The sequence below is a fragment of the Pseudophryne corroboree genome, chromosome 6, assembly GCF_028390025.1.
Source record: "Pseudophryne corroboree isolate aPseCor3 chromosome 6, aPseCor3.hap2, whole genome shotgun sequence".
NCBI lineage: Eukaryota > Metazoa > Chordata > Amphibia > Anura > Myobatrachidae > Pseudophryne > Pseudophryne corroboree.
This window is the reverse complement of record NC_086449.1, coordinates 111181483-111202649: the sequence shown is the minus strand read 5'-3', so window position 1 is coordinate 111202649 and position 21167 is coordinate 111181483. Positions and strand designations below refer to the sequence as shown.

At 51.3% G+C, this 21167-nt stretch overlaps 1 protein-coding gene across 6 annotated transcripts in view; it reads right to left on the bottom strand.

The window, feature by feature from the left end:
* Positions 1 to 1030: 1030 nt before the first annotated feature.
* Positions 1031 to 21167, bottom strand: part of LOC134936579 (CD209 antigen-like protein C) — a 171174-nt gene continuing 151037 nt past the window's right edge. For 5 of the 6 annotated variants that reach the window (XM_063931673.1, XM_063931670.1, XM_063931672.1 and 2 more), the window contains 2 exons: positions 13443 to 13558; positions 1031 to 1615 (listed from right to left, as the gene is read on the bottom strand). In XM_063931673.1, coding sequence (XP_063787743.1) covers positions 1489 to 1615; positions 13443 to 13558 — 243 coding nt within the window. In that variant the 3' untranslated portion in view covers positions 1031 to 1488. The remainder of the gene's footprint in view (positions 1616 to 13442; positions 13559 to 21167) is intronic. The other variant, XM_063931675.1, reaches the window with a different exon arrangement.

Here is a 21167-nt window from a genome sequence, read left to right as displayed (position 1 = left end):
TGAAAAGTGATTCATTTCATGGTGATAAAGTACCAGCCAATCGGATCCTAACTGCCACGTCACAGGCTGGGTTTGATAAATGACAGCTAGGAGCTGATTGTCTGGTACGTTATCACTGTGAAATGTATCCCTTTTCAAGGCTTAGTACATCTCCCCCACTGTGTGTTATGGTTACAATACTTACGTTAAAGAACTGTGTTTCTGGGGAAGAGAAAGAGGTCCTCATTCCGAGTTGATCGCTCGCTAGCTGCTTTTAGCAGCAGTGCACACGCTAAGCTGCCGCCCTCTGGGAGTGTATCTTAGCATAGCAGAAGTGCAACCGAAAGGTTAGCAGAACTGCTCGAAAATCTTTTCATGCAGTTTCTGAGCAGCTCAAAACCTACTCCTACCTTGCGATCACCTCAGTCAGTTTAGTTCCTGCTTTGACGTCACAAACACGCCCTGCGTTTGGGCAGCCACTCCCCCGTTTCCCCAGGCATGCCTGCGATTTTTCCTGACACACCTGCGTTTTTTAGCACACTCCCGGAAAATGCTCAGTTACCTCCCAGAAACACCCACTTCCTGTCAATCACTCACTGATCAGCAGAGCAACTGAAAAGCGTCGCTCGACCTTGTGTAAAACTGCATAGATTTGTGTGAAAGAACGTCGCGCATGCGCACTGTGTACCATACGCATGCGCAGAATTGCCGATTTTTTGCCTGATCGCCGCGCTGCGACCGAAAGCAGCTAGCGATCAACTCGAAATGAGGGCCAGAAGTGACGAGGCAACGATCAGTGATAACTCTGAGATAAGTGATTGTGTGTAGGGGGAGACAGCAGGAAATTTCAACAGCCATGGTAGTAATTGGTATGCACTAAAAATCCACTCATTTCTTTCTGCTCTTCAAATGTTTTTCTGTGTATGGAATTGATTAAAACATAAAACATTGTTACCTATTTATTGTATACAGTTTTTATTGATCTAATTAGAATTTCTTCCTGCAGTATATTTACTTGATATACATTATATCAGTGACTCAGACAAATGTGTTTACTGGTTCATATTTTTATCCTTTGATCCACTAGTGCAAAGAAACCTAGTAGTGATACAACCCCAGTGACCACTTATCTCACCTTGTACTGGCTGACTTTTCTGACACAGGGGAAGATTTATCAAAGCTTAAAGAGAGATAACAACCAATCATCTTCTTTCATTTTACAGGTTGTGTTTGAAAAATGACAGAAGCAGATTAGTTGGTAATGTCTCTCTCTCCACTTTATCTCTTTGATAAATCTCCCGCTAAGGATTGAGAATGGCTACAGAAAAGTTTGGGATAAGGGCTGGCTCAAACATAAAACAGAAAAAAAGTACAATCTAACGTGCACATTTACAGAACAGATTACGGCCTAATAATAGTGTTGGATGAAGTTTCACAAAACAGATCAATGCTGTGATAATGGTTCCGTTTCAGGGAAAATCCTTTTATACATTAGCATTGTTTTTCCGTTTAGAGGCTCTTCTCACAGATGGCGTAGTTTACACCAGAGCATTGCGCATCATTCCATCTTCCACAGTCCCTCAGTTGAACACAGTCTTCATCATTTTTATTATCTGGGTTTCCATTCCCCCAGTTGCTGCAAGAGAAAATCAAGAAAATATTATAATGTAATACAATTCTGCATCACTGGGCTGTGGGATTCACTCTCACCTCTGGGGGTAATTCAGACTGGATCGCTGCAGCGGCAGTGATTGCAGTCTAAGGAGTCTATTTACTTAGCTTTGGATGGCGATAAATCCGACGGAGATAAAGTCCCAGCCAATCAGCTGCTAACTGCTATGCCACAGGCTGTGTTTGAAAAATGGCAGTTAGGAGCTGATTGGCTGGTACTTTAGTGTCTTTATCCCCATCCAAGGCTTAGTAAATAGACCCCTGAATCCGTTTGCGCGTGTGTCCCCTGGGAGGCCCAGTGAGATGCTAACAGCATCTCAGGGCTGCGATCGCCTCTGCATGATTGACAGAACGCCGTTGGTGGGGCGCAGTCCGGACAACGCAGGCATGTATGGGCCATTGCGGGGGTGGGCTGTGGCGACCCGAGATGTGGCGGGTAGCCACCTGCCAGCGCAGATAGACTGCGCAGGCAGGGAGCTGCTCAGCGGGTGCAAAAGCATTGTCGCAGGGTCTGACATGCGGGCGGACAAGCCCTGTGCTGGGTGTCCCTCCGCATGTCAGAGAAACTGAACGTAGATGTGCTAAATGTAGCACATCTACAATCAGATCTGAATTACCCCCTGTATACTGGCAGGCAGTGGCATCTGTGGAAGTCACAGTTACTCATCTCTAATATAGGGATGTAGCCCCCACAAGGGGCTTCTTGCACTCGCTGCCCCCCACCGGCATTCTGCGGCCGGTATCCCGGCGTCGGGATACTGACCCCTGGGATCCCGGTTGCCGGTAAAATGAAATTCACCCCTAATATATATATATATATATATATAAAACTGCTACACTAACTCTAATACCCTAACCCAAATAGCTACACTAACCCTAATACCCTAACCCAAACCGCTACACTAACTCTAATACCCTAACCCAAACCGCTACACTAACTCTAATACCCTAACCCAAACAGCTACACTAACCCTAATACCCTAACCCAAACCGCTACGCTAACCCTAATACCCTAACCCAAACCGCTACACTAACTCTAATACCCTAACCCAAACCGCTACACTAACTCTAATACCCTAACCCAAACCGCTACACTAACTCTAATACCCTAACCCAAACCGCTACACTAACTCTAATACCCTAACCCAAACCGCTACACTAACTCTAATACCCTAACCCAAACCGCTACACTAACTCTAATACCCTAACCCAAACCGCTACACTAACTCTAATACCCTAACCCAAACCGCTACACTAACTCTAATACCCTAACCTAAACAGCTACACTAACCCTAATACCCTAACCCAAACCGCTACACTAACCCTAATACCCTAACCCAAACCGCTACACTAACTCTAATACCCTAACCCAAACCGCTACACTAACCCTAATACCGTAACACAAACCTTTAAATGAACCCTAATACCCTAACCCTAGGTTTTTCCCTCTTAGTTAGTACTATAAAGGTGGATGGCCTTTTCCCCGTTGCTCCTTAAATATAACACATATTTCTCATCTGACAGAGTACTAGGGATCAGAAGGTCGCTGCGAGGTGGCATCTGCAGTGGGGGCTGTGGTGTGGACACAAAGAGCTGGTGGTGTGGTGGGTTAGGGTACATACAGATGTAGCCATGCTCATCTTACAGTGATGCGGCATGCTGCAACACGGCTTGCTGCATGGCATATCGGTCTGCGACTATTCGCAGCCGGCAATCGCTCCATTGGCCGTGCAGCATACCGCATCACTGTAAGATGAGCATGGCTACACCTGTACACAGTAATGTGTGTGTTTGTGCCTATGACATATAATGATGCTGATGAGTTATCACCACAGACAATGGTGGCCTTATCTCTCCCGGGCTGTGTGGCACAGGGCTTTCATTTGCACTTTCACACTGGGTGTCTGCCTAATATAACAGTGACATTACTCTGGTGGCAGGATAATTTCACCAGCTAGACACTGACTACCCAACAGCCCTGCAATTGATAGATGTCGGTGTAAGTATACAGCGAGACAGGCCCCCGCCTCCCCCCCCCCCACCACACACACACACACACACCTACCTTATTTGTTTTTCAAGTACACTATAGGATTTATTTTTAATGGTAGGTGAGAAGTGGACAGGACTGCCTTACATTACACGTATATAACAAGTTATTAACATGCACAATGCAGACAACCAGACTCTGGGAAATGTTTTGGACAGGCCGGATTTCTTCATGGGGCCTCACCCTAACCATAACCCCAAACCCAATCCGCTAAATCCTATACAACCCTAATAACCTATCCCTAACTCAAACCCCTAATACCCTAACCCAAATCGCTACACTAACCCTAATACCCTAACCCAAACCGCTACACTAACCCTAATACCTAACCCAAACCGCTACACTAACCCTAATACCCTAACCCAAACCGCTACACTAACCCTAATACCCTAACCCAAACCGCTACACTAACTCTAATACCCTAACCCAAACCGCTACACTAACCCTAATACCCTAACCCAAACCGCTACACTAACCCTAATACCTAACCCAAACCGCTACACTAACTCTAATACCCTAACCCAAATAGCTACACTAACCCTAATACCCTAACCGCTACACTAACTCTAATACCCTAACCCAAACCGCTACACTAACTCTAATACCCTAACCCAAACAGCTACACTAACCCTAATACCCTAACCCAAACCGCTACGCTAACCCTAATACCCTAACCCAAACAGCTACACTAACCCTAATACCCTAACCCAAACCGCTACTGGGAAAGATGGTAGCTTCTTACGAAGAAATTCCATTCGCCAGGTCCCATGCAAGGATCTTCCAGTGGGATCTGTTGGACAAGTGGTCCGGGTCGCATCTTCAGATGCATCGGCGGATAACCCTGTCTCCAAGGGCCAGGGTGTCGCTGTTGTGGTGGCTGCAGAGTGCTCATCTTCTAGAGGGCCGCAGATTCGGCATACAGGACTGGGTCCTGGTGACCACGGATGCCAGCCTTCGAGGCTGGGGGGCAGTCACACAGGGAAGAAACTTCCAAGGACTATGGACAAGTCAGGAGACTTCCCTACACAAAAATATTCTGGAACTAAGGGCCATTTACAATGCCCTAAGTCAGGCTAGCCCCCTGCTTCGACACCGGTCGGTGCTGATCCAGTCAGACAACATCACGGCGGTCGCTCATGTAAACCGACAGGGCGGCACAAGAAGCAGGATGGCGATGGCAGAAGCCACAAGGATTCTCCGATGGGCGGAAAATCATGTGTTAGCACTGTCAGCAGTGTTCATTCCCGGAGTGGACAACTGGGAAGCAGACTTTCTCAGCAGACACGACCTCCACCCGGGAGAGTGGGGACTTCATCCAGAAGTCTTCCAAATGATTGTACACCGTTGGGAAAGGCCACAGGTGGACATGATGGCGTCCCGCCTCAACAAAAAGCTAAAAAGATATTGCGCCAGGTCAAGGGACCCTCAGGCGATAGCTGTGGACGCTCTGGTAACACCGTGGGTGTACCAGTCGGTGTATGTGTTCCCTTCTCTGCCTCTCATACCCAGGGTAATGAGAATAATAAGAAGGAGAGGAGTAAGAACTATACTCATTGTTCTGGGTTGGCCAAGAAGAGCTTGGTACCCAGAACTCCAAGAAATGATCTCAGAGGACCCATGGCCTCTGCCGCTCAGACAGGACCTGCTGCAGCAGGGGGCCTATCTGTTCCAAGACGTACCGCGGCTGCGTTTGATGGCATGGCGGTTGAACGCCGGATCCTGAAGGAAAAGGGCATTCCGGAGGAAGTTATCCCTACGCTAATTACAGCTAGGAAAGAAGTGAACGCAAACCATTATCCCCGCATATGGCGGAAATATGTTGCGTGCTGTGAGGCCAGGAAGGCCCCAACGGAGGAATTTCAGCTAGGTCGATTTCTGCGCTTCCTACAGTCAGGGGTGACTATGGGCCTAAAATTGGGTTCCATTAAGGTCCAGATTTCGGCTCTATCGATTTTCTGCCAAAATAGAACTGACTTCACTGCCTGAAGTTCAGACTTTTGTTAAGGGAGTGCTGCATAGTCAGCCACCGTTTGTGCCTCCAGTGGCACCGTGGGATCTCAACGTGGTGTTGGATTTCCTGAAGTCGCATTGGGTTGAGACACTTAAATCCGTGGAGCTAAAATACCTCACGTGGAAGGTGGTCATGCTGTTGGCCTTGGCGTCGGCCAGGCGTGTATCAGAATTAGCGGCTTTATCATGCAAAAGCCCTTATCTAATTTTTTTATATGGATAGGGCGGAATTGAGGACTCGTTCCCAATTCCTTCCTAAGGTGGTATCAGTTTTTCATGTGAACCAACCTATTGTGGTGCCTGCGGCTACTTGGGACTTGGAGGATTCCAAGTTACTGGACGTAGTCAGGGCCCTGAAAAATATATGTTTCCAGGACGGCTGGAGTCAGGAAAACTGACTCGCTATTTATCCTGTATGCACCCAACAAGCTGGGTGCTCCAGCTTCTAAGCAGACTATTGCTCGCTGGATCTGTAGCACGATTCAACTTGCACATTCTGCGGCTGGACTGCCGCACCCTAAATCTGTAAAAGCCCATTCCACGAGGAAAGTGGGCTCTTCTTGGGCGGCTGCCCGAGGGGTCTCGGCTTTACAAATTTGCCGAGCTGTTACTTGGTCGGGTTCAAACATTTTTGCAAGAGTCTACAAGTTTGATCCCCTGGCTGAGGAGGACCTAGAGTTTGCTCATTCGGTGCTGCAGAGTCATCCGCACTCTCCCGCCCGTTTGGGAGCTTTGGTATAATCCCCATGGTCCTTACGGAGTCCCAGCATCCACTTAGGACGTTAGAGAAAATAAGATTTTACTCACCGGTAAATCTATTTCTCGTAGTCCGTAGTGGATGCTGGGCGCCCATCCCAAGTGCGGATTGTCTGCAATACTTGTATATAGTTATTGCCTAACTAAAGGGTTATTGTTGAGCCATCTGTTGAGAGGCTCAGTTATATTTCATACTGTTAACTGGGTATAGTATCACGAGTTATACGGTATGATTGGTGTGGCTGGTATGAGTCTTACCCGGGATTCAAAATCCTTCCTTATTGTGTCAGCTCTTCCGGGCACAGTATCCGAACTGAGGTCTGGAGAAGGGGCATAGTGGGAGGAGCCAGTGCACATTAGGTAGTCCTAAAGCTTTCTTTAGTTGTGCCCAGTCTCCTGCGGAGCCGCTATTCCCCATGGTCCTTACGGAGTCCCAGCATCCACTACGGACTACGAGAAATAGATTTACCGGTGAGTAAAATCTTATTTATTATCACCATTTATTTATATAGTGCACACATAGGGGGTCATTCCGAGTTGTTCGCTCGTTGCCGATTTTCGCTATATTGCGATTAGTCGCTTACTGTGCATGCGCAAGGTTCACAGAGCGCATGCGCTTAGTTATTTTACACAAAAGTTAGGTATTTTACTCACGGCATAATGAGGATTTTTCATCGTTCTGGTGATCGTACTGTGATTGACAGGAAGTGGGTGTTTCTGGGCGTGTGCGAAAAAACGCTGGCGTTTAAGGGAAAAACGCGGGAGTGTCTGAAGAAACGGGGGAGTGTCTTGGCGAACGCTGGGCGTGTTTGTGACGTCAAACCAGGAACGAAACTGACTGAACTGATCACAATGGCTGAGTAAGTCTGGAGCTACTCAGAAACTGCTAAGAAATTTCTATTCGCAATTCTGCTAATCTTTCGTTCGCAATTCTGCTAAGCTAAGATACACTCCCAGAGGGCGGCGGCTTAGCGTGTGCAATGCTGCTAAAAGCAGCTAGCGAGCGAACAACTCAGAATGAGGGCCATATTCCGCAGTGCTTTACAGAGAATATTTGTCCATTCACATCAGTCCCTGCCCCAGTGGAGCTTACAATCTATGGGGGTAATTCAGACCTGATCGCTGGGCAGCGATTTTTGCAGCCCTGCGATCAGATAGCCACCGCCTACAGGGGGAGGGTATTTTAGCTGTGCAAGTGTGCGAACGCATGTGTAGCAGAGCTGCTCAAACTGATTTTGGGCAGTCTCTGCGCACCACAGGACTTACATAGCCGCTGTGATCACTTCAGATATGACGTCAGACACCCTCCCTTCCAACGCTTGGACACGCCTGCGTTTTTCCAGACACTCCTTGAAAACGGTCAGTTGACACACACACAAACGCCCTCTTCCTGTCAATCTCCGTGCAATCGTGGGCGCGTTCTGAATTTTTGCACCATCCCGTCGCTGGCTGACGATCCCCGTTGCTGCGGTCCATCGTGCCTATGCATTGCGGTGCATACACATGCGCAATCAGACCTGATTGCAGGCTGTGAGAAACCGCAGCCTGGCGATCAGGTCTGAATCGCCCCCCATATTCCCTACACACACACACACACACACACACACACACACACACACACACACACACACACACACACACACACACACACACACACACACACACACACACACGGATTCATTTTGTTGGGAGACAATTAACCTACCAGTATATTCTTGGATTGTGGGAGGAAAGCAGAGTAACTGGAGGAAACCCACACAACTATGAGGAGAATATACAAACTCCACACAGTTAGGGCCATGGTGGGCATCAAACCCATGACCTCAGTACTGTGAGGCAGTAATGCTAACCATTACACCATCTATATTTAATGTTGTTAAGCGATGTTCTTTGATAAGATGAGAAATGTTTGGAGACACAAAATAGTTTCATCCACTGTATGTGGGCGGTCAGTTTACTTTCAATGTGACACAGGTTTCAAATCTACTTCCAAAATACATACTGCCTGATTCGTATGCAATGTAGATGTTCATGCGACTGAGTAATTATTGGTCTGTGCAAGTGCCGTGATCACACTACACCATACTTGCCTACCTGACCCTCTCCATGAGGGAGAAAATGCTCTGTTCCTTGACTTTCCTGGTAATGTATGCAGGCCCGGCGACAGGGGGGGTCAAAGGGGACAGCCGTCCCGGGCCCCGACGTTGTGAGGGGCCCCAAGGTCCAGCGGCGGCAGTGGCCCCCCTGTCCGTTCTCCCTCCGTTGTCCGTCCCCGCGCCGCCGCACAGGAAAATGACGGGCGCCTGCTGAGATTGTGTTACCAGCGGGCGCCCATCTCCCTGCACAGCGGCAGCCGGAGGCAGGAGCTCAGTATTGAGCTCCGGCCTCCGGCGCCGTCACTGTGTGCTGCGTGCGCTATGGGAGAGACGTCAGTCATGACGTCTCTCTCATAGTGCTGAGGAGAGGACACCAGGAGGATGTCTGGAAGCGGGAACGGGGATTGGTAAGTATGTCCTTTTTTTATCTTTCTTAGTGCAGCGGGGGCACCTACTGGGGGCAATTTACGGGGGACATTACTACTGACGAGGGGGCAGCAGCAAGGGGCATTACTGCTGGGGGGGCATTACTACTGGGGGCATTATTACTGGGGTGCATTACTACTGGGGGGGAGTCATCTATTGGGGCATTACTACTGGGGGCATTAATTTATTACTGGGGGGCATTACTACTGGGGGGGGAGTCATCTATTGGGGCATTACTACTGGGGGCATTATTACTGGGGGGCATTACCACTGGGGGGGAGTCATCTATTGGGGCATTACTACTGGGGGCATTATTACTGGGGGGCATTACTACTGGGGGGGAATCATCTATTGGGGCATTTTTACTGGGGGATATTTTTACTGGGGGCATCTACTGGGGGCAAACTGCTGGGGGACATTATTACTGGGGGGCATCTACTGGGGGCAAACTACTGGGGGACATTATTACTGGGGCCAACTACAAGGGGGCAAACCACTGGGGGTAAGCTACAAGGGGGCAAACTACAAAGGGCTAACTACTGGGGGCATACTGCAGGAGGGCATTACTACTAGCGGCGTAACTACAGGGGCATTACTACTGGTGGCGTAACTACAGGGGCATTACTACTGGTGGCGTAACTACAGGGGCATTACTACTGGCGGCGTAACTACAGGGGCATTACTACTGGCGGCGTAACTACAGGGGCATTACTACTTGGGGGCTAAACTACAGGGAGGCCAAACTACTGGGGGCATTACTACTGGGGGCTAAACTACAAGGGGGGCATAACTACAATGGTGCAAACTACTGGGGGCATTACTACTGGGAGGCTAAACTAAAGGGGGGGTAAACTACTGGGGTCATAACTGCAGGGGCATTACCACTGGGGGCATAACTACTAGGGTGCTAAATGACTGGGGGTATTACTACAGGCAACATTACTACTGAGGGCAATACGGGCATTGCATAATGGGCACCACTACTATGGGGTCTGTATAAGGGGCACTACCAGTACAATGGACATTGCATAATGAGCGCTACAACTGTGGGCATTGTATAAGAAGCGCTACTGTGGTGGGCATTATGTGTATTACGGGGTGCTACTACTGTGGGCATTATTACGCTGCCCCCTGCCCCTCACACACTGCCCCCTGTACCCAGCACCACACACATTTCCCCCTGCACCTTGACCTTCACACGCTGCCCCCTGTCCCTCAAACGCTGCCCCTGCACACTGCACCATGCACCGAAGCCGCACGCAAATGTACTTGCCCCTTCCATGGTGCCCCCCCTATCATTTTCTTCTGGATCCGCCCCTGAGCGGCGGCAGCATGTAACAGATCTAAATAATTATATATATTGCGGCATCGCGCCAGCTGCGGGCCGCCCGCTGTGCAGTTAAAAGTAATCAATAACTGACCTTTTTTTTCAGCTCCTCCACCCCCATGATCTGTGGTCACCACTTAGCATCCCCAAGCCCAGCCCCAGGTCAGCTGTCACACAACGCTACCTCCGGACCTCCCCTCCTCTCCCAGTCATCCCCGCCCGCCCTGTCTCTGCTGTGAGGAGCGTGAGCAGGCAGGCAGGAGCAGGATTGCGGGACTGCTGGCAGCTTGTTGCGGCGGGGTGCATCAAGCTGGTCACTCGGAGGCTGAGCCTCGTTGATTCACGGCGCTGGCGGCTGTGTCTGGTAAGTCAAGTGTCTGCATTGCAGGTGCACTCGGCTCTCCAGCAGGAGTTTGGGGCTTTGGGTTTGGGATGGGCTGCGTGCAGGCACATATCATGGATGCATGTGCATGCATTACATCTGCCCTGTAAACCTGGTATTACTGTAGGTAAGAGCGAAGATTGCAGGGCGAGAAAAGGTAGGGATGGCCATTATGGTGGGGCATGCTGGCTCGTTACAGGTGAGTATAACTCTCTCCCCCTCCCATAATGTGTAAAAATGGGGACTGCCTGCCATAATGTGTAAAAATGGGGGACTCTGCCTGCCTAATGTGTAAAAAAGGGGATTCTGCTGCCATAATGTGTAAAAAATGGGACTCTGCTGCTGTAATGTGTAAAAAGGGAGACTCTGCCTGACGTAATGTGTAAAAGGAGCTCTGTGGTCACGCCCCTATATTTGTATATCGGGGGGGCCCACAGGGATATCAGTGTACCGGGCCCCAAGATTTCTGTTGCCGGCCCTGAATGTATGATTGCCATCACCTGTGGTGAGCTAGTTAATTGATAAGAAAGGTGTTTCACCACAGGTGATGGCAATCATACATTACCAGGAAAGTCCAGGAACAGAGCATTTTCTCCCTCATGGAGGGGGTCAGGTAGGCAAGTATGCACTACACATGCACCAAGGTACTTTTTTTATATCGCTTGCAACCAGGAATGAAAATATAGTGGTATGGGTCGCTGGGTCGACCCAACTTAGGTCGACACTCATTAGGTCGACATTGCCAGTAGGTCTACGTGGCCCTTATGTCGACAGGTCAAAAGGTCGACATCAGGTTTTTGACTGTTTTTGGTGTCGTTTTCACCGTAAAGTGACGGGGAACCCAAATTACTTCACCGTGTCCCCTTGCAAGGTGCCTCGCTCTGCTACCGCTTCACTCGGCACAGGTTACCGTTACAATCGTAGTCCACGTGGATTGTTAAGTATGAAAAAATCCCAAAAAAGGAAAAACTCATGTCGACATTCTGACCTTCGACCTAGTGAATGCCGACCTAACGGCCATGTCGACCTTCGGTGGTCGACCTAATGAGTGTCAAACTAAGTTGTGTCGACCTAACGACCGTAACCCGTGCTATGGATTGTTGAAGGAGGTAGGGACCCAAAACGGTATCTTGCCTAGGGCCCCATGAGGTCTAAATCCGGCTCTGATTCTATTAGAGGGTAAGTTACCTGGTGTGGCAGGACCACCGATTAACATGGTTTGCTTTTACAGAAACTACACCAAGTTTCATCCTTCCATGATGCTACTCTGTCCCCTCCTCTTGTTGGCTGTAGGATTTAAGAAAATGAACACTGTTCTGCCGGTAATTGGAATGGCAGTGTAGCTCTGCATTCATTCACTAACCTAGAATTCACTACAGTGCATTGCAGTTCATTTTTATTTATTATTAACAGTTTCTTATATAGCGCAGCAAATTCCATTGCGCTTTATTATTTGGTACATTATCATGCATGCAATGCATCAGTACTTACTATAAATATTTATAAAGCGGTGCAGACCATCATACCTCCCAACATGACCCTCTCCAGGAGGGACAGAATGCTCTGCTCCTGGACTTCCCTCTTAATGTATGATTGCTATCACCTGTGCTGAAACACCTTTCTTATCCATTAACCTGTTCAAAACAGATGCTGGCAATCACAAATTAAGAAGAAAGTCCAGAAGCAGAGCATTCTGTCCGTCCTGGAGAGGGTCGTGTTGGGAGGTATGGACCATGCACTCTGTAATGCAGTGTTTCCCAACACCAGTCTTCAGGGACTACTAACAGTGCATGTTTTACAACTCTTCATTACTGGCTAACACATTTTAAATAATTATACTTTATTATTTTACAAGAAACCCCGTGGGGCCCACCTGGGGTTTCTCCTGTGCCCCTATGGGCCAGTCCAACCATGGTCTGGATACAGATGTTGCAGTCCAGCAGGTAAAAACCAGTAGGAGACCCAGTATTGCTACCGATGGGTGATTGTTGTGTTGGATCAGGGCCGGCTCTAGACCTTGTGGCGCACAGGGCGAAAGTTTCCTTTGGCTCTAGACCTTGTGCCCCCATTAGTTGTGCCCCCTGCAGCTGTGCCCCTATTAGTTGTGCCCCCAGTAGTTGTGCCCCCCTTAGTATGTCCCCTGCAGCTGTGCCTCCATTAGTAGTGCCCAAAAATAACTGTGCACCTAGTAAAAAAAAAAAAAAAAACTTACCAGCCCCGTTCCTGTTCCCGACCAGTGCACTCTGTCTCCGGCGCCGCTCCTCTCAGCTATGGGAGAGACGTCATGACGTCTCTCCCATAGCGCTGCACAGAAAGGTCCTCTCCGCGAAGGGAAACTAGACGCTACCTCACTGCGCGTCTAGATTCCCTTCGCGGGGAGGACCTTTTCTAAACCACCGCCGCCGCCATCCAAGTTAGTAGCGGCTCTTGCCACGGCGGCAGTGCCCCCGGGACAGCGGCGCCCCGGGCAAAAGTCCTGCTTACCCGTGGCAAGAGCCGCTACTGTATTGGATATTCATTCAATATACTTAGATACATGGATATTTAATGGAAATAATCATTCACTTTAGGACAGTAAATATTTCTATCCCATAAGTATTATATTGGTACTATAATCTTAATTTTTGTGGAGTAAATGCAGTAATGTAGGTTTTGACATGTGGATTTTACATCAGTTTTGTTATAGTAAATCCAATTTCCTGTGCCTCATGGAGCAAATTATTGTAATAAAAAATAAAAAAATACCTAAAAGATGTTAATGATAATGTTGTTCCATCAACCCATTTAAACTTGTTTTCAGTTTCCACATCAGTCAGACCAATCCAATAATGTCTTTCACTCATTTGATAGTTCAAGAATACCTGTTAAGAAAAAACAACAGTTTGTAAGATATAAGGATATGCTGAGGTGGCATTGGGGGTCATTCAGAGTTGTTCGCTCGCTAGCTGCTTTTAGCAGCATTGCACACGCTAAGCCGCCGCCCTCTGGGAGTGTATCTTAGCATAGCAGAATTGCGAACGAAAGATTAGCAGAATTGCGAATAGAAAATTCTTTGCAGTTTCTGAGTAGCTCCAGACTTACTCCTACACTGCGATCAGCTCAGCCCATTTCGTTCCTGGTTTGACATCACAAACACGCCCTACGTTTGGCCAGCCACTCCCCTGTTTCTCCAGACACTCCCGCGTTTTTCCCTGACACGCCTGCGTTTTTAAGCAAACGCTGGGAAAACGCTGAGTTGCTGCCCAGAAACGCCCCTTTCCTGTCAATAATTTACGGAACACCAGTGCAACTGAAAAGCGCCGCAGACGCTACAGCAAAACAGCTAAGTTTATAGTAAAACAACTAAGCGCATGCGCTCTGCGTACCATGCGCATGCGCAGTTAGCGACTAATCGCAGTATAACGAAAATCGGCAATGAGCGAACAACTCGGAATGACCCCCATTGTGTGAAACAACGAGGGCTAACATCATCCTCTCACATGTGCACTGCAGGGGAGAGGGGGCAGATATAACATGTGTAGAGAGAGTTAGATTTGGGTGGGGTGTGTTCAAACTGAGATCTAAATTGCAGTGTAAGAATAACGCAGCCAGTATTTTACCCTGCACAGAAACAATATAACCCACCCAAATCTAACTCTCTCTGCACATGTTATATCTGCCCCACCTGCAGTGCACATGGTTTTGCCCAACTGCTAATAAATTTGCTGCTGCGATCAACTCTACAGGGTAGATGAGCAGATGGGGACATGTAGAAGAATCGGGTGTAGTATGGTATGCCGGCGGTCGGGCTCCCGTCGACCAGCATACCGGCGCCGGGAGCCCGACCGCCGGCTTACCGACAGTGTGGCGAGCACAAATGAGCCCCTTGTGGGCTCGCTGCGCTCACCACGCTGCGGGCTCGGTGGCGCGCTATTTTATTCTCCCTCCAGGGGGGTCGTGGACCCCCACAAGGGAGAATAAGTGTCGGTATGCCGACTGTCGGAATTACGGCGCCGGTATACTGTGCGCCAGGATCCCGACAGCCGGCATACTGAAGACCACCCAGAAGAATCAATATACCAGTTCTACCACTCGCTGTCCAATGCTCCATGGCTCAGTACTTACATTCTCTCCTCCTTAGAGGCAGGTCAGTGAGGAGGCAGTAAAAGGTGCCTGATCTCACAAACACACATGTACATGTGATAGATGGAGAGCCTCCCAGCAGTCTGCGTGCATAAAAAGAAATACTTATATTCACCCATATGTAGAGTTGTACACATCTTTGCAGTGCACACACCTAGTATACAAAGGGCTAGATGCATCATTGCTTGGAAAGTGATAAAAAGACTGCGTAGGTCATGAATGTGGCCGAGACAGCATAAACTCACCGGCTGGGCTTTCGGCGCGCCTCTTAATGCATCACTCTGGCACGGAAGGGGTTACAGTTTTTGTAGGAGGAACGTAAGAAAAGCTGCCTGGATTGTGATTGGCTGGATTCTGTATAGGGGCTGGTCTGACATACATATAGTCTTCAGACCTAAGACATCCTGCCTCTTTCCTGGTTTTCCGTGAGACTGATAAGTGATACTGCATTATTATTGCTTCATTAATTTTAAAAATCCTTTTATTTCCTAACTATCTCTCTCTGGTTCTTTCCCTATTCTTCCTTCTATCCTCTCCCTGCTTTCTCCTATACCTTCTACCTTTCCTTGATTGGGTCCCCTCCCCACTCTCCTTTTTGCACGGGCCGCCAGACCTTTGCGCAGCACGGCCTTCCCCTACCCGGCTCATGGACTCTGCTGTGGTCCACGAGGCCCGGGGCAGACCCGCTGCAGCTCCTGTATGGGGGACTCAGGGCGCACGCGGCCGAGCTCGGCCGCCCGCCTGTGCTCCCCTGCGTCCTCGCTCTCCGTCTCCGTCCCCGCCGCTGGCCGCGGCGGTGGATGGAGCGGCGGGGGTCCGTGGCATCTGAGGAGGCCTGACAGGGACGGTGTTCTCCCGTCCCTGAACCCGCCGCACATGGCGGCTGGCGGCCGCGCGAGTCGTGGGGGGAGGGGACAGCCCTCCCTCCCTGCGGCTCGGCAGCTCCCTCTCGCCAGGGGGGGCAGCCCCCATTTCTTCATATAGCCCTCGTGGCTTAGTTTTTACTGCACTGTCTCACTTACTAAGGGGGTCTTGTCACGCAATCTCCAGCGCGCTAGCGGGGGACGCGCGGCCGCCGGCCGTGAAGGGTCTGGGCGGCACGCGCGTGCCGGCACTCATGCAATCACCAGGGGGGCCCATATGAGGTCTACTCCCTCTGGTGCTGCTACCTACATTCCCTGCCGGTCGGCGCCCTCCCGCGACCGGGCGGGGCGACACGCCCGCTCTGCGGCTGCGGATGGGCTGTTGCCGACGGTCTACATTGCAGGGCCCGTCGGGCGGGGGCGTGCCGCGTCCACCCGCGGTGGGACAAGCCCCCTGGCCTCTCCTGCCGTGGTTTGGGACCCGTGGCGCCCGCCCCTTTCCGTTTTGGCTCACGTGTCGCTTAGTATTACCGCCAGCCATGGCCGTGCGACTCCTGCCAGTCTCAGGCTGGGGTCTCAGTTGCCGGTCACTCACCTCTTCCCGGGGCGGCGTGCGCAGGCGGGTGGTGAGCGATCTGGCCCTCCCTGCGTCCAGACGTCTCCTTCCGACGCTGCAGCGGATAGCCCTCAGTCCGACATTCCGCTTCCTCTCTCTAGCAGTGACGACTCTCCGGTTTTCCATCCTGAGGCCACTGCTTGGGATAGGTGGAGGTCTCGGCGCAGGCGGTTCGGCCGGGGTTTTCTCGCGGCAGGACGGATGTGCCGTGATACCTGACAGCGAGGGCTCATACGGGTCCTTGCTCCCGACGGGAGGTTTGCGAACCTCTCGTGGGGCGCTCGACTCGCGTGTCGGATCTGATCTTAGAGCGCCTGCCGCCGCGGCTGCACCCTTGGTGGACGCCACCGTCTTGTCCGCCATTTGTGCCGCTGTCGTGTCGGCGGTGGCTCCATTGTTATCCCCCGTACCCGGGGGACTGGGGCGGCACACTGCTTCTTTGGCGGATAGCATTGCGCAAACTCTTACCCCGCTCCTGTCCTCTGGTGCGACGGTCGCCCCGCCAACACCGCTCCCGGCGGCTGCGGGACCAGTGGCACAATGTCTCTTTTGTCTCTCCAGCCGTCCCCGTTGTATCGGGAATCGCGTCGGTCGGTGCATCTACAAGTCGTCCGGAGGCTGCTGGGACGGATGGAGTTCCCTCTCGTGCAGGTGAGTCTTCACGGACCCTGACGGGTCCGAGGGGAGCGCGGTTACCCCCGTAGCGGCTAGGGATCAAGTAGTCAGTCCCGCTCCTCTAGCGAGGGTTACAGCGCGCGTAGTTTTTCCAGCATGCACATTAGACACAGGCGCAGGCGTCGGGGCACGGACTCCTTCCTGGCCTCCAAGGCGGTCTGCACGGTCAAGCGTCACAAACGGCGCGAGCGCTGGTGTTCAACCTTTTCAGCCTCGCAAGTGTCGTTCGAGTCGGACACCATTTATTGCGCTGCCACGGCGGTGCAACGTGGTCTGATGCCCCGGGTCCGGGACGGGATCCGTAAAGGCCAATACGTCAATATCTTCGCCCTCACTAGTGTTGATCGTTAAGCTTTGCTTTCGGCTACGAAGAAATAGACAGGGCAGCGAAGCCGCTTTACGATCCTACCCTAATTGGGTTAGGCGCATGTTAATCTACGCGGCGTGTTATTTTGAGACGCGCCCAGACGAGCACATGAACCTAGTGCGCTATCAATTCCTTATACACGTGCTGTACCAGGAGTATAAAGGGTCGGCTGGGCGACGTTACTTTTCGGTCTTCCGGCGCATACTGCTCGGCCGGGAGATCTACGTTTTCAGTAAAATGGATGTCGAATTGTGCTCGGCGCTGACACAGGGCTCCGTGGGCACCGAGGAGGGCAGTACGGCGAGACGGGGGCCAAAGCGGCCTGGCTCTCGTTCTGCTGCTTTCCGAGCAGGCCCATCAAGCACAGGGCCTGGTAAATGCTTCGCTTTCCATAATGCCCAATGTGAGTTGTGTGGTCGGTGTCGTTTTCGTTGCTCCTGCATCGGATGTGGCGGAGCCCATGGGATCACGGACTGTACCAGTCCTGGGTCAAGGGGTTATTCCGGCTCGCAGACCCGGCAGAGTCGCGTTCCCACGGTCCCAGGTGCTGGCCTTGGCCCCCACCCCAATTAGATTACTGGCGCTCATACCCTGGCTGCGAGGGTACCCGCGGCGGGTGGACGCCCAATTTTTGCTCTCGGGTTTCGCGTTCAGCTTCTCCTTACCGATATCTGGGCTAGTGGGTCCCGGGGCTGGTACGAACCTGCGTTCGGCTCGGGAGTTTCCGGTCGTGCTCCGGCAGAATGTTCAGGCGGAGGTTTCGTTGGGCAGGAGGATAGCCCCCCCACCTTTTCGGAACCCCGCCCCCCTTACCGGATTTGGTCTTGTCCCCCGTCGGGATAGTGCCCAAGAAGACCGCGAGCAAATATAGGCTCCTACAGCATCTTTCCTGTTCCCTGGGGTCATCCGTGAATGATGCTATCCCTGATTATCAGTGTAGGGTCATTTCCCTGTCCTTTGATTCGGCCATAGCCAACATTAGGTCTTTTGCAACGGGGGTCGTAATGTGTAACTTGGACATCCAGTCAGCATTTCGTCTTCTCCCTCTGCACCCTTCCGCCTTTCGGTTTCTGGGTTGTTATATTGGGCGATGGCTATTACATAGATCGGCGCCTCCCTATGGGTTGTTCTCTCTCTTGCGCATACTTCAAGGGATTCAGTTCTTTCCTCCATTGGTGCCTGGAGCATGCGACGGGCAAACGGCGAATTTCGCACGGCTTGGATGATTTTCTTTTATCGGGCCACAGGACTCAGATCGCTGCGCTTGCTTGTTACGGAGGGCACTCGCCCTCTTCGCACGCTTTGGGGTTCCGGTGGCGCCTGAGCGGCCTTAGGGGCCCTCTGCATCCGTAGTTTATCTCGGACTTCAGATTGATTCGGTCATCGGCCTCTGTAGGCTCCCTGTGGATAAGGTGTTACGTCTTCACGATGATATCCTTTATGCGCTTGCTGCGGGCAAGCTTACTCTCATGCAGTCTCAATCCCTGTTGGGCCTGTTTAATTTTGCTTGCAAACTTATCCCCATGGGTGGGGTTTTTTCTGTAGGAAATTGGAGCGGGCGACAGTTGGAATTCGACGCCCGCATCATTTTCTCAGATTGTCCCCCGAACTTCGTCGGGATTTACGTACAAGGGATGAATTTCTGGTTTGTTTCAGCGCCGTTTGTGTTGGATGGGAGGCGGTCGTGTCTGGCACCTCCCTGGAGCTTTTCTCGGACGCCTCTGGCTCTTGCGATTAGCGAGCGCTTCACGACACACTTGCTGTTGCTGGAATTTTTTCCCATACTGGGCGCATTGGAGCTCTGGCGCTATGCCCTGCGTAACAAACAGGTGGTCTTCTGGTGTGACAATTTGGCCGTGGTTTTTGCCATCATCAGGCAGGAGTCCACATCCTTGCCGGTACTGCGGGTCTTCACGCAGATAGTCTTGCTATGCTGCGGGAACAACATTACGTTGCGAGCCAAGCATGTCCCGGCCACGCGCCACGAAATTGATGATACCCTTTCTCGCGGCGACTGGCAGCGGTTTAGGCATTTGGCTCCTGCAGCTCTAATCAAAGGGGACTTCTGTCCCGCTTCTGTGTGCAGATTGGAGGATTTAGCCCACAGGTCTTTGGCTCCTGCAACTTTTGCGGCTTATCTGGCCGCTTGGGAGCGGTGGAGTCGCTACCTTCTGGAGAGGGGCCATAGTGGTAAGACCCCTCACTAGGCAGATGGCCCATAGTTGCATTGGATTCAGGATGGTCAGGGATGGTGGCAGAAGGCCGATCCCTGAACATCTGGGCAGCAGGCCCTCAGGGATGGGGGCAGAAGGCCGATCCCGGAACATCTCCTACATTTCGGATATTATTGCTGTCTGCTTTGTGCTATAATAATAAATATTTCAACCATCCCTTAGTTAGAGAAGGAGTTTTTCATCCAAGTTTAGATTTAACAGGCCTTCCTCTCAGTCCATAAAAGCCGTCGACGTACGCCCCAACGGTTTTTGGTGTAGGATTCAGCGCTCACGATACGGGGATACGATAAGGGGATACGAGGTTCGCCTCTTCATGGCGGCCTTTACGATGGCCTTCCACGGTGCGTTCAGGGTGGGTGAGCTGGTGTCCGTCTCTCGGACTTCTGCCTCGCCCATGCTGGCGGCCCACGTCGTCGTACGCCCCCACGGTTTGTGGTGTAGGATTCAGCGCTCCAAGACTGACGTAGTCGGCAGAGGGCTGTGGGTTCGAGTGGGTCGGGCTCATGTGCGGGGCATTTGTATAGTTATCGCGGCCCGGTCTTATTCGTTCGTACGGCCTCCAACGCCTTCCGGGTGGCTCGTCCATATTGACGGTTTCCTGTTGACCGCTTATCAATTTCGGACGGTTTTGGGACGTTGTATCTTATACCTGGGTCTACCTCCGGACGACCATGGGACTCACTCTTTCCGCACCGGCGCTGCTTCAGCTGCTGCTGCGGCGGGTGGATCCGAAGTCGACGTCCGGGCACTGGGTAGGTGGAGGTCTGGTGCAGTCAGACGCTATATCAGGCCTTGTCCTCCCAGTGCGCCCCTTTGAGGATTAGCTGCTCGTCGCAGTTGCACTTTGCGACTGCGGGGGCCTTGAGGAATTTTTGTTTTATCGTTGGTTTTAATTGCGGCTTTTGCCGGCTGACGAAGTTTTGCGTTTTTGCCTCAAGTCAAATTGGGCGACCCCCCCTTCACCTCCCTGTTAGGGACGCAGGTTAGGTTACCCCTTTTCTCCATACTATGTTTCGTTCATTAACCTCAGTCACACCCTTCTTTTGCAGGAAGGCGGCTAGATCCGCGCTTTATATGGCTTGTCGGCCATGGGTGGCAATGATCTGGTACACCGGGTCTTGAGGTCTTGTTAGCGTCGTGTTCTGTTTTTCTTTAGTTTTAGTTTAGTTTTTCTTGGTTCAGGTGGCGGCGACAGGTTGGTAACCTGGCAGTTGGCCGGTTTCTGAACGGTTATTTTAGTGTAACTTAAGGAGTTTATTGTTAGTAAGTTCGGGTGAACTTTTAGGTATTTTATAGTCTTAGTATTAATTGATGGGCACCACCGTACCTGGTGGGGCCCATATGATAGACCATAAACATGTGTGGATATCGGGGCCGGAGGCCCAATTTTTTACCCCATAGGGGCGGAGCGTACCTCCGTCCCTACAACTGTTGGTGGGCAGGGGTAGTGGCAGAAGGTCGACCCCTGGCCTTGGATTTTGGATTTTCCGATGTCTGGAACATCTGGGGCAGAAGGCCCCCTCACACATATGTTTTTATTGCTCGTGATGGAGGGAGGAGGCCGATCCCGGAACATCTGGGGCAGTAGGCCCC